Source organism: Pecten maximus, unplaced genomic scaffold, assembly GCF_902652985.1.
Source record: "Pecten maximus unplaced genomic scaffold, xPecMax1.1, whole genome shotgun sequence".
Classification (NCBI taxonomy): Eukaryota; Metazoa; Mollusca; class Bivalvia; order Pectinida; family Pectinidae; genus Pecten; species Pecten maximus.
In genome coordinates this window covers 36,333-47,892 of record NW_022979387.1, presented here as the reverse complement: position 1 = coordinate 47,892, position 11,560 = coordinate 36,333, and the positions used below count along the sequence as shown (strand labels likewise).

The 11,560-nt window shown below is 34.3% G+C and overlaps 1 protein-coding gene across 1 annotated transcript; it reads left to right on the top strand.

The window, feature by feature from the left end:
• Positions 1 to 822: 822 nt before the first annotated feature.
• Positions 823 to 7,822, top strand: LOC117318567 (the record flags this gene model as incomplete). The annotated part of the gene is made up of 4 exons (XM_033873538.1): positions 823 to 1,181; positions 4,358 to 5,294; positions 6,815 to 6,851; positions 7,526 to 7,822. Coding segments are annotated over 4 exons (1,629 nt in total), but the record flags the coding sequence as incomplete, so codon positions are not given.
• Between the last annotated feature and the right edge of the window lie 3,738 nt (positions 7,823 to 11,560).

Below are 11,560 nucleotides of genomic sequence, written 5' to 3'. Positions count from 1 at the left end.
ATCATAGTCGCACACGACAGTCAACGTCAGGTTTACGGTAAGTAATATTATCAAAATAGTCGGAACACACACGGACCAGGTCAACGAGAGGTTTGCAGTTAGGATTGTTATCATAGTGGTCGGAACACACAGGACCAGGTCAACGCCATGTTTATGGTAAGGACTGTTATCATAGTGGTCGGAACACACAGGACCAGGTCAACGCCATGTTTATGGTAAGGACTGTTATCATAGTGGTCGGAACACACAGGACCAGGTCAACGCCATGTTTATGGTAAGGACTGTTATCATAGTGGTCGGAACACCAGGTCAACGCCAGGTTCACAATTAGGGTTACTTTCAAATGAGGTTTCTGTCATTATTTGGATAAACAATAATGTAAATGAAATCAGTCTCCTAACAAATTGATTCATGCGGAAAGTTGTTATAATTTGGGTTATATTTGAGAATATATAGTGTTAATGAATTATAGATTATTGATGGTCAGGTGTTTTTTAAATGTATATGTAGATGGGATATGTCATTGGGCAAGGGGACAGTTTTTGATGGTCAGAAAATTGATGTCCACGCGCGGATTAAATTAGTAAATTGCGTTGTGAAAGACATTTTGAATTCTACACGCGTTGTGGATGTTACTAAACCCTCATGGAAATACTTAATATGGAACTTTATTCCTTTTGTATGTTGTTTATCGCATTTCTACTATAAACGAATGTTCACACCCCGTCAGTACGGAGAGGGCGTTCTAATTTTTCATAATCGAACTTATTTCATTTCTTTAAAATTCCGGCAAATGATTCTAATGTTTCCGTTTTATTGTAGAATGATACTCCTGATGAGAGAGGTAAAAGACTGCAGAGCATGCTTTTAAACATATGCGGCATCACTGAACTTGTGAATGCAAAGAAGGGTGAAGGGTTAGTTTTCCTTCGATTTTGCACTGTTGATAATTCCATACACGACGATCCGGCTTTTGAGAAGATAAGAGAGTACATCCTGGAAGCAGCAGTGTACCAGGACCAGTGGGAAAGAGAACTGCCAGGCTCATGGCTTGCTCTAGAGAGGGAGATTCTAAAACAACGAGAATGGAAACACGTTATGACAATTCAAGAGATCAAAGAATTGGATATCCAATGTGAATATCCCATTGGTGATGAAGAAAACATCAAGATGTTTCTTGAGTATGATCAAGTGTTTTTTATGTGTATACTTTTATGTAACATAAATATATAATAATACAAGTGAAGATTTAGGTCATCATGTTGATATTCACAAACTTTACTAAAACTACCGTTTTAGAGATGCTAAAGTGCCGACATTTATGTCATGAAGAACAGATGTATTTCATGTGTATATAAAACGATTTAAACTGATGGCCCGGACACTTGATAGTGACAAATCAGTGTGTTGTTGGTGTTTTCATTCTGTGTAGGTATTTGTTGAATATATATTTTTCTCCACCCATATTAGTTTTTTACTCGATTGTTTGGTTTTTTCCCCCCAATCATGCATTCCGAATTGAATGCTATTCGAGTATTGGCACAAAGTTCAATTTCAATTTCAACATATTTTATTGACATGATGTTAAGTCAATAGGATTGGACATCAGGCATAGCCTATCTTAGTCCTTTCCTTATAATTATCAGATGGTAAACAAACACAGACCTATATACATATGTGGAAGGTTGGTGAGGGTATCAGGGGAGGTAATTCCTTAATAATTACAAGGATTTATTAATTTCAACATTAAATAGTAACCCTTAGGATATTTAGTTTAGCTAATTGATTTATTATTTACTAAATGAATATTCAAACATAGTGTATTTTGTAAAGTAGGTGTATCTATATGATGATATTGAGTTTATTCCCCCAAAAGATACAGGCCATAAAGTCCATATGTCTAACACACAAGCCATCCACTGAAGAGGATCAAAATTCAATTTCATCCCATAGAAACATATTAAGTTAGTAGAGTTACACCAACTCTTGAAAGTAAAATGATTGTTTCAAAAAGACCTTTATAGGAATTACCTCACTTACATATAAGCACAAACAAATAAGGTTATAGATAAAATAGATTAACAGAAGATGAATTGTTAATAGACTGCCCATATTTTGAACATTAAGATAAGTTTGTGTTTTTGCTTTCTGCAACTCAATGATTCCCACCCTAATTCTGTTATTAGTTTTTCATGTGAAGTATCTTTGCGTAAACCAGTAATTAATCTAACAGCATCTAATTGAATTGATTCTAAGAGATTTTTTTGTATTTGTGAACAGTTATCCCAAACAACATCGGCATATTCAATAATTGGCCTAATGTAGGATGTATATATGGTTGTTAGAGACTTCCTATCAATTTTAGTTTTTAATAATCTTAAAATGTTTATTCTTTTTGAAGCTTTATCATATATATTAGAAATGTGTTGGTTCCACTTGGCATCATCACTGAGTGTTAGACCAAGGTGTGTATGTAATTTATTTTCAGTAACTGGTTAATCATAAAAATTTACAGCAGATGATCTTTATTATTTTTTCTAGAAAATATAACTGATTCTGTCTTAGCAGGATTAAATTTGATATCCCATTTATCAGCCCATTGTTTGATATTAATTAGATCATTAGTGAGACTTTGAGCTATTTCAATGGGGTTATTATCACATATACCATACAGAGAGGTGTCATCTGCAAATAGTTTTATCTTATTAGAAACACAGTCAACAATATCATTAATATAGATTAAAAACATCAGTGGTCCGAGGACTGAGCCTTGAGGAACCAGCTTGAACAGGGTCAAATGTCGATACAAAACCTTCAGTTTGAACTCTCTGTTTTCTGTGTAATAATTTTTTTTAAACCAGTTTAAAAGATTACCTTTAATACCATATAACTCCAGCTTGTAAACCAGACCATCATGCCAAACCCTGTCAAATGCCTTACTAATATCGCAAAATATGTATCTAATTTCTTTGTTTTGATCAAGACATTTAACAATGGTATGGTAGATAGACAATAATTGATTTACAGTAGAGTCATTGGGTGTAAAGCCAGACTGATGTTTAGTGATAATTTTATAAGTGGTGAGGTAATTATATAAGTATTTAAAAATAATCTTTTCTAACATTTTACTAAAACATGATGTTACAGAGATTGGTCTATAGTTAGATACCTCATTGACTAAGCCTTTACCTTTAAAGATAGCATTTATATTTGCCATTTTCCAGCTAAGTGGGATTACACCTGTTTCAAGAGTTTTGTTGAATAAAAGAGTAAGAGGTACATATATAGATGATAGTAGATTTTTTATGACTTTAGGAATCATATTGTCTGGTCCAGCAGGTTTGTTACTATTTAAGAGGAATAACTGATCTTTTACATCCTGCTGTGTTATAATAATGTTGTCAATGGAATGGGGGGAATTCTGGATAATTTCTGGAATTGGATCAGTATTTGCTGATGTTGTTGATATGGAAACAAAATATTTATTTAAACACTCAGCTTTGTCAAATGGATGTTGTATAAAAGTGTTGTTGTGTAATAGTGGGGGTATAGATGTAGAATTATTATTAATATTAAGGACATTTCTTGCAATTTTCCACCATTTATTGGGGGGAATAGATTTATCAGAAAGTGACTTTTGTAAATTTTCAATATATGTGTTTTTTGCTTCTCTTATCTTAGTAATAATTTCATTTCTCTTAATTCTATAATTTTCCCAATGGTGCATGGAATTAGTAGTTTTTGCTTTCCTATGAACTCTATTTCTTTGTCTTATAAGTAAGCTGATATCATTAGTCATCCATTTCTTATCATTTGGTCTAACTGTAACATATTTACTTGGTACACATTCACTGATTAAATCATTTACAGTATTACATAAAATATTATTGAATTCATTCAAAGTTCGAAGAGATACTCAACTTTTTGTTTTTTATATTTCAACGACTTGATCAGGTGTATTTTGTTATCTGTTATATTTGCACAATGATAGTGTGACACCGAGACAATGTCAAGTAAGCTTTAGATATGGTATATTATAGCATTGATTCATTCTTCATTTTTAAAGACCCATCACTATTCGATGTTGTCAACCAAAAGCGCTTGTATGTAATATCTTAACCAGTTACACTACAACATTAACTTTTGGAGTATGGTAATAACACAAGTATTTAACTTTGGGTAATATATAAACATAAAGAATAGCCTGTTTTAAATGGATCATAATGACTTTTTCGGCGCTCTAGCATCTTCAAATGTGCAATCTTTTGAATAATATATATACTTTAATACAGTTTAAAAGTTCGAGTCCAGTGTCAAGTTTTGGTAACATTTCAATAGTACTGGCATTTCATTGTAGGTACCTTCACTCCACCAGATCGGTGTTGTATATACGCCAGTACGGAAAAGTGATAATTAATCCTCAGTGGGTCATCAACGCCTTCAGAGAAATCCTAACAGATGAGAAGTTCCTGGATCCTAATGACCTCCTCCTCATGGCTGACTTTATCAAATACTCACAAAGCGCTCTTCTGACAGTGGATCTCGCAAAGACCCTGTGGAAGTCGAAAAAGGATGGTTCGTACATTCAGCATGTCGACATTCTCTTCGCTTTCTTAGAAGAGTTCGGTCTCCTGGTCAAGGCCTGTCTTGGTCAGGACCAACAGGGAAATCCGATATACGATGATGACTACACCGTCCCAAGCAAACTCCAAAATATTCCAGACATGAATCAAATCTCAGATCTTCTCAATGCCAAAGGGACAGTTTGTTCTCGGACGCTGTGCTTCGTATTTCAGGATGTCTTTACTCCGCAGGAATTGTTCGAACGAATATACGCAGGAGTCATCAAGGTATTCCGACCAGCCAAGGAAGACTCTGGAAGAAGGCCCCACGACGCATGTCGCTCAAAGCAGATCTATAAAGGACTCGGCTGCTTCAAGATAGACGATCTCTGTAACATGGTCGTTCGGACTCAGTGGGAACAGTCTGTGATAGCGGTCACGTTGTTTACGACTTCGGAGCCTCGGATACCAGAGGACACCGGATTGAAAGTTAGACAGATTCTGGAGACAATTATACGACACACTCTAGAGGTGAGCCGCCAGGAGCACCTGAGGTACGGACACCAGCTCCACTGTAGATTTTACCTGGAGCAATCAGACATTCCACGAGAGGGAGACGGAATAGTCAGGGCAGTGAGAGGTCTGTCCTGTCAGGGCGTGGACTGTTCTGGGGCCCACGTCCTCACAAAACGTGACTGGCACGTTTGGTTTCCAGTTTCTGAGACGGTTCCTGTAAGTAAAAAATGTTGTTATCTGGTTTCTGCTTATACGAATCATATTCACGGCGTCGGTAAACTCAACTTATTTAGAGACACATTGTGATGTGCTCCTTATTTCATCCATCAAATCGCAATTAATCATTTTGTCCCCGAAACGAAGTTTAGGGAAATATACTGTTTTTTCAATAAGCCCTGCCCATCGAAGTTGGCTGGGATATACAATAGGGTGCGGTCCGTCCATCAGGATTCACTTTCGTTTATAGAAATGCTTTATGCTTGGTAGACGTATTACCTACACACCTCCCTCAACTTAGATTATCGCCATATTCCGCGCATATTTAAAGAGGCTGCTGGGTCTGATTGGCTGATTGCTTTCCGCGATATATCTTTTGAAGGAATGATATTATTTTGATGAAACTTGCTTGGTAGTCTCATTACCTAAGTTCCTAGTTCGGTTATGACAACATATAATGAGTCAATATGCTTTGTCATGTGTTTCATATTTTAATGCATATTACCAACTTTAATTCCATGTAATACCATATTTGCATGGGCGGGGGATATTGACGATTTGCAATTTGTATTTTCCTAAGTCGACAATTCAAGACGGCCACAGTCCTCTGATTGGCTCAAATCATGTCCAGTTATAACTCTGGTACTTTTTAGATTGTAATGGAACTTAGTGGATAGTTTGATAATGGGACAACACTAAAAAGCGTAAAATATCTGAAGCTGGAGCCAAACTGACGGTCAATTTTTTAACACTGACATGTAGAGAATTGGATCTTGTTCGATTTTATGAAATTTAGTATATAGGTGTAATTTGACACAGCAAAAATAACTGCGGTGTTCATTTTCGAAAAAAAGAGAGAATATAAATAAACAAAAAAAATAACCGCCATTTCCTGGCCTCTGATCGGTCAAAATTGTTCGATTTTTTAAGTATGTATGTACAGCATGAAACACTGGTCACTCTCTTAACTCCACTTTCAGATTTTAAGAAAATGGGCTTCATTTTCTGGCTTCTGAATGGTCAAAATTAAAATATTGTTCGATTTCGAAGAAAACTGTTTGTTTGGATACTAGTGGACTTTAAACCACATTAAGACTTCTCATTGGTTGAAATTTAGATATTAGTTGATCTCGATGAAAACTGGTTGCAGGGGTATTTTGGGACTGCAAATACAATTACATGGGTGTTTTTGCCATATAAACAAAACAGCATTTTCTGAATGGTCGAACTTTAGATATTGTTTGCTTTCAATGCAAATGTGAACAATCACATGGGTTTGGGTGGCATGACATGTCAAACCATTCGGAGGGTGCTGATAGGCTGAAAGTTTTACATTGATCTGTTTTGATGAAAATGGGTATACGGGTGTATAATAACATTGCAAACATTATTACGATATCAATTTCTTCATTTACGTCTGAAGAGGTCGTTTGGGGGGCATATATAACGTTCTTCGTTACAATAACCACTAGTTACACCATTCTTACCAAATAATAATTCCATGTCGTATTTTTATCCAGCAATCAGTGATCGGCAGGAAGGAACCAAGAACATATGGTATGTATATGAGTTTTAGGTTTCAAACTTTTTAGAAGATATATATTAACACCACAGCAGGAAATGATGCCATTATGCTGTTCTTAATGGCTTTAAAAGAATAGAAATGTGTTCATATTGTTTACGTGTTACCATGAATATTTGTACATGTTATATGTATATATGATAGACGTTACATAACCAATATATTTGACATTTCATATTGGTTGTGTTATAAAACTTCTATCATATTTATATTACCAACCTAAAGAAAAATTTTACAATGTTGTATGTATATTTTCAAATAATACATTTTGTGTGTCAAAGTTACCAATTAATAGAAATTGTTACAAAAGAATGCCCGATATTTTTTGGTGTCAGGTGAATATTTTTGCTTGTTCACTTAATAAGAGTGACAGACAATATACAATTAACAAGTAACTCTGTCTACCGACGTGAATAAATGCCCTGTCGCTTGTCTATCCAAACTGATGGGAAAGTGTTGTAGAACTTGCCGTTAATGTGCGTGGTTAATTTTCACAGATGCCATTTTGTCACATTGCCGCGACAATAGACAATGCCGTCCCTCTGGGCCACTGTGACTATAAATTGCTTCAGTCGCTACAGGGAAAATATTGAAGTTATTTAAATTAAGCAAAAATACATTTTTTGTGCATTTTGTTTATCATTCCAAGACTGCGGGCTGCTGACAGACAAAGGTCTACAAGAAAACATTGCCGTCAAGCTTGGAGCTGGCTGGGAATGTGTAATGACGTGTCTGGATATTCCTAGGCACACAGTTGACCGGATTAAGATGGATAATCCGTATTGCACTCTTACCCAAATAACCAAGGCCTTGATCCATTGGCGTGACACCTTCCCCACAGACATTTCGGAGGAGGAAATGTTAAGAGCATTGTCAGAAGCTTTTCGAGAGTCCGGGGCTGACAGTGTCGTCATTGATGGGCAGCTCGAGATGTTTTCTATTTAAGGTACATTAGCAGTATAAATCGTCCCGCTTTCGCATACGTTTAATCGTTACTCACGATTGCATGTACGAAATACAGGGGTGAAAACATAGTAGATATTCTGTAAATTGATGTCAAGTTCCGATCAAATTAAAACAATCAATTAACAAACCTTATAAACGCAAACAAACTGTTTTCTAAAAAAAAAAAATTATTTTTAGGAAGACTTTTTAAAACAACTAATTGAAAAAAAAATCGCTTCCGCCCGTGGTTTCAGCTTTTTACTGATCTTATTCGTCCCTTCCATGGTGCGTTTCAGAGTTTCAACGTTTTTATTTTGCAGACAAAAGAAAAGCAGACTAAAGATGATAAATGAAAAGAATGCAGAGTTCGCCTAATCATATCAAAGAGGATAAAGATAACAAAATGGGTTCCTGGAAGGTTGACTTAGAATGATCTGAGGACCAGGACAATGATTGAATTTCCAAGGAATTACAGACTTGTAGCAAAAATATAATAGAATATCACAGACAAATACATATATTAATAAGAGAAGTGTAGCATGAATTCGGTAATTATACTTACCATCTAAATCAAAGTACACATATAAGTACAATATATTTAAATTCACTGGAATTTCTGTTTGAGGTTTTGGACATGGATATTACGAGATAGACAGTGATATTAGATTGGAATGGTATTAAAGATATAGAGGTTACACAACGAGTGATTTTTTTATATGAAATTTATTTCACGCCAGTAAGTTATTTTTAGCGACTGTCTCTTGCAAAAAATAACTTACTCGTGTGAAATAAATTCCATATCCAACTATCACGAGTCGTGTAACCTGTTTCTACCACAATAATATCGGCTTGAATCAAAGGGAAACGTGGCCAAGTATAAGTTCGCGTATGCAAAGAAAGTGTACCGGTGACGTCCGGGACCCGGTGATGTGACGTTATTCGATTATTGATGACGTCAATAACAATTGCAGATTGGGTCAAAGTTCGAATTCTTGACCAATCAAAAGACCGAAAGGTCATATACCACTAGTAGTATTTAACATATATTTATCCAACAGTCGGCAAATTTAAACAATGGCTTGAGAGTGGAATAACACAGCGTATTGTGGTAGAAAGTTTATTACACCTTTTAAAAGAACATATGAGGACAAGTTTTAATTCTGATTGTTTTCTTTCCAAGATTTTTTTCCCAACAATGCAGTTACAAGACATGTACAATATCATTTCAAAGGCTCCCCATCTCAATCACCACTACATCTAATTATCTTTTTTGTTCTAAACTGATATACCAATATCTGTACTCTTGATCATTTTCTTACCCTGGAGATAAAACTAAGGTATTTTTTGTTATGTATTCCTAGTAGTCATAATTACTTATGCATTTTGTAGTTTTCATTTCACTTATATTTGATACAGTTGTTTTTTCTTGTTTTTTGTTTTTGTTTTTTTTAACGACAGATATTTTCCAGATAGTAATTGTTTTATATATCATCATGTACAAATGTACATGTATAGATAAATGGTTCGCTCAATTTTTTTTCTCATATATACATGTAGACATACACTGTAACTACATTGTTTGAAAGAAGGAAAGTAATAAGACAAAGAAAAGAAAAGAGGAGAAAGTGGTGTCTGGATTGGGAGGGAGGGAGAGGGGGAGTGCCACAGCATTGTGGGGAATAAATCAAATTCAAGAAGTAGTTATCCAAATAAAGATAACAAAATTAGTGTAGTGGGGAGGCCATACTTGTCACTGACATATTGGCATTGCAAGTAAACAATTAGTATGTATGTAATCTTCCCTATTATCAGAAAAAAAACTTAACGTTTGTATGATCTTCATAATAACCTATCTCCCTCCTTTTTGTGTAATATCCATCCTCCATGTGTAGAAGAACGTAATATGTACAACGTTAGAAATAATGACGACTACACTTTACCGAATGTTCGATTGTCTTATATATATGTATTTTTGTCTTCTATATATGTTTTGTTTTGTTTACCAATGCCAGACATTTTAATCAAATTCCAACGCAACCCTGGTGTATTACCTATTCATTATAATGTGGAATATAGAAGCTTACGTAGTTAAAAGTTTTACATAACGAGCTGTGACTGTTTTTATTGTATATTATATCCAGATTTTAATACTTTTTTGGGTAAAACAGTATCGATGAATGATAATTCTTAGTAGTATACCATTACTAGATGATAATTCTTAGTTATATACCATATGTGGATGTTAATTCTTAGTAGTAAACCCTAGTGGATGATAATTTGAGCGGTATACCACTAGTGGATGGTCATTCTTAGTTGTATACCTTAAGCGGATGATAATAGTGGATGATAATTCTTAGTAGTATAACATAATTGAATGGCAATTCTTAGCAGTATATTATTAGTGGATGATAATTCTTAGTAGTATAACATAATTGATGAATGATAATTCTAAGTAGTATACCACTAGTGGGTGATATATTTTATTACACAAACATTTCATCCCCCAGAACAAGTAAAATTGGAAGGCTGCGGTCAGCCTTAAAAATATAAACAATGTCCTCACGTAAGGGGGCTTTCACTCGCCACGCAAATGACACGTTACATATCTCATACTCTCATACTTATATTACCACATAACAATAACACAAAGAATTTACTTCTATCACCCAGTCTATCTATGAATGATAGATAGCAAACAGTTTTCTGGAAAAAAAAAGATCCAGGCACATATAATGCAAATATATTGGATAGAAATTATGTAAATCCGTGGCCAGATACACAAGTATAAACATACATGTGCTACATATATGTATACAAATCTTTATATTTTGTTAGGAAACAATAATAATATATATCCACTTTATATATACTTTTTTAGTAAACAAGAAAAAGATCAGGCCACAAAGGATAAAACAAATCATTGATAAGTAAACCCATGGTCAGATAACACAAGTATAACTATACATGTGCTACTTACGAGTATTAACCTCTTTCTACTTTGTTTGGAAACAAGAATAAGTTCAAGGCACATAGGATAAAATTGTTTGACTAGAATCCATGACCAGATATACAACTATAAATATTCATGTGTTTCATATCACTATTAAGTTTAAATAAACTTTGTTAGGAAACAATAAGATCAGACCACATAGGGTATAATAAACAAATATCAATTTATTGACTATAATGAAGTAAACTCATAGCATTATCGCAGTTCCTAAATATGTGTTCTATAGTTTCTTTCTGATAGTTACAAAGATTGCAAGTGTCTTTTCGAGTTTTGTTTATTAATTTGAAATACTAGTTTGCTGTAGGGTATTCCGTTCTGTAGCCTGAACTGAAACCAATGTAAATTTGTATCTTTTGTTGTAATGGATAGTGTGTATTCTTTTGTTTTTTCTTGAGAGATTTGTTTTATCTAATGTTTTATACATCTCTTGACTTCCCTTTTATTTCTAAGTAGTATATGTATGTGGTAAGGTATAAATGGTGTATTAAAGGTTCTCTTGCTTGCATTATTATGTTCTTCATTCTACACTGCTGTTGTATTGCCCAACAAAGCCCCCTAAACAAGAAGAAATTCTGAATATGTTCTTAAATTCTTCAAAATTTAAAAAAGTTAACCTTTTCAGACATAAGATCACATATATTTTAACACCTTTCTCAAACCATTCCTTGCAAAAAAATTTAATTTTAATAAAAATTATGAATTATTTGAAATAAACGATTGTGCCATAAA